Raw genomic sequence first — 2,294 nt, 5'->3', positions numbered from 1 at the left:
GTGATATTCCCAAAGTTGGCACATTTTTTTAAAACACATGAAAACTGTTTGATAACCTTTCAGATTATTTCAATGGTCATATGTAAGGAAGCTTTCTGAGGAACATATTTATTTCATATATACAGGTATCTTCAAACTTACAGCTCTCCTTGGACGAAGATGGGGCAGGGTAGTAGAAACCACTCTGACATTAACTACCAATTGAAAAAAAAATGCAAACTGAGCTGTTCTTGACAGTAAATGTGACACTATGTCTCATAAAATAAATTTGATTCCTTTGATAACTTTCAGCATTAACCTTGGTTGTGACATTCTTTGACTTTTCTGAACACAAAATTCCATAGATATCAAGTATTCATGATTTCATCATGATACCCTTCAAAAATGTTTATCTTTTCCATACAATATTGTATGCTGCACTGTAACCTGTACGTATAAATGCATCTCAAAAACTGTTTTGTTTCTCAAGGAAAGTTTGTTAACTTATGAGATTTCACATTGATCCTTTAGCTTTTAATTCTTTCCATCTTCAGTCATGGCGAATAATTGGTATTACCCTAAAATATATATATTATTTTGTCATTATATATGCTAACAGTTTACTTTCAAATTCCTTTCCATTACAACAGTTTGATTCATTCGTACATCGTGTTCCATAAATCCCATCACGAAAGAGTCTTCGTGGACTTGGTGGAAGAAGTTATGTTACACATTATGACACAAGAAGTTACTGCAGGGTATTTCTGCAAAGTACACTGACATACTAACACCCAATTCTGATCAGTGCTAATCTACTGCCATTGATAATAAAGTGAATTACTTCAAGAATAATGTGATTTGAAAAATTCCCTGTTGTTTCTCTTACACAATCTAGCTGTTGTTTCTTGGTCTAATACCTCAAATTAAGGATTTATGTACCTCTACATAAAACAATATAGGCTGTCTGTAGAGATTCCAGTGGGAGTAAGTTAACAGAATTCAGTTAACTCGTATTTTATTCCTGACAATGGATGTACAACAGAGACAAAGGTGCAACTAACGATTGAACTCGGCAGACTAGAGTGATAAAAGACATTCTCCCCTGTAGGAGTCCTAAACTTATATTGCTGCCAAAGTCTTATTTATTGTCAATGATAAAATTCGCTACAGTTGTAAAAATTATTTATTTCTAACAAGGAAAGCACTACCCAGTGTCCACAAAGGATGTGTAAGTAAGATTAAAATATGTTAAAATAATATATTCCTGGTACATGGCATGCAAGAGAATATCCTCTTCAATCCTAGGTCTGCTAGAAAACCTCTCATGGAGGAGGACAGTTCTCCAGGCTTAGGGGCATGCCACACATGGATTCGCATAAAGACAGATAGGTGGTCTTTCAAACAGTGCAGCATAAACACCCATCAGACTAGTACGAAGCACAATCCAAAGCCTAATTTTTTCAGCTTTGGGTTGTACTTCATACTGATCTGATGGGTGTCATCTATGCAGCACCATGTTCGAAGTTCTCGAATTGTGATGGTGGAATGGTTGATTGCGGTAGTGATGAAAGAGGTGGTGTAGTGTTACCCTTCTATCCACACATGCTTGCTGAAGGCAGTTGTTTCCTAGGAGTTGCGATGATTAGAAAACTGTCGGCTGACAGCCCTGATGTTATCGCTTCTGGTTCAATGCGATTGGGTAGCTTGTAGCAGCAAGTGAACTGTTTGGAAATAAAACACTTCTCAACCTGTTGTTCCTCATGCTGTTCTTCAACAACAACCAAATCAACCACTGGTTTTATGCTTATTTCATTGGGTTGGAACTGTTGCACATCAAGGCTTACCTTGAAATTGTTGTTAGTGTTCTCAATGTCTGATGTCCCACCGTGCCCCGTAGCAAAGCGAGTGTAGTCTTCTTTCTGAGCAGCCCTTCCATCGTCTGTGCTGGGTATGTCTTGTAAAATCCAGGTGTGTTTGAGACAAAGCATGGAGGTGGCTTCTTATGTAGTAGTATGTCAGATGAATTGTCTCTCCATTTCAGTACCCAGTGCAGTCCATAATACAGTGGATGCAGTGCTATTTTGCTTGTACCATCCCATAACATGATTTTCTTGCATTCTGCCAGAGACTTGTGTACAAAACTTTTTGGTGAGCCTAGGGACTGGGACGGTGGTATTCTTATTCATGTGATGTGTTATTTCACTCTTGGACTAGGACTGGTAGCTCCACAGAGGGCATTGGTGTAATGCGGGGTTGAATTCTGCTGATAGGTTGAGCAGATCACTGTATAAAATCTGTGCTAAAGTCTTCTTAAG

At 38.1% G+C, this 2,294-nt stretch overlaps 1 protein-coding gene across 1 annotated transcript; it reads right to left on the bottom strand.

The window, feature by feature from the left end:
* Positions 1-968: 968 nt before the first annotated feature.
* Positions 969-1,967, bottom strand: LOC126456491 (protein lethal(2)essential for life-like). The gene is made up of 2 exons (XM_050092242.1): positions 1,582-1,967; positions 969-1,092 (listed from the first exon to the last, which is right to left on the bottom strand). Exons 1-2 carry the CDS (start codon positions 1,965-1,967, stop codon positions 969-971), a joined length of 510 nt encoding a protein of 169 aa, XP_049948199.1.
* Between the last annotated feature and the right edge of the window lie 327 nt (positions 1,968-2,294).

This window comes from Schistocerca serialis, chromosome 2 (genome assembly GCF_023864345.2).
Source record: "Schistocerca serialis cubense isolate TAMUIC-IGC-003099 chromosome 2, iqSchSeri2.2, whole genome shotgun sequence".
Taxonomy (NCBI): Eukaryota; Metazoa; Arthropoda; class Insecta; order Orthoptera; family Acrididae; genus Schistocerca; species Schistocerca serialis.
The sequence above is the reverse complement of the archived record's forward strand: the minus strand, read 5'-3'. Positions and strand labels throughout refer to the sequence as shown.

Bases quoted from the DNA above. Each gene is read 5' to 3' on its own strand.
- LOC126456491 (XM_050092242.1), bottom strand. From the start codon at position 1,967: ATGCTTTGTCTCAAACACACCTGGATTTTACAAGACATACCCAGCACA. The intron at 1,093-1,581 runs GTGTGGATAGAA...ATATAAGTTTAG, and splicing joins CAACTGCCTTCAGCAAGCAT to GACTCCTACAGGGGAGAATG.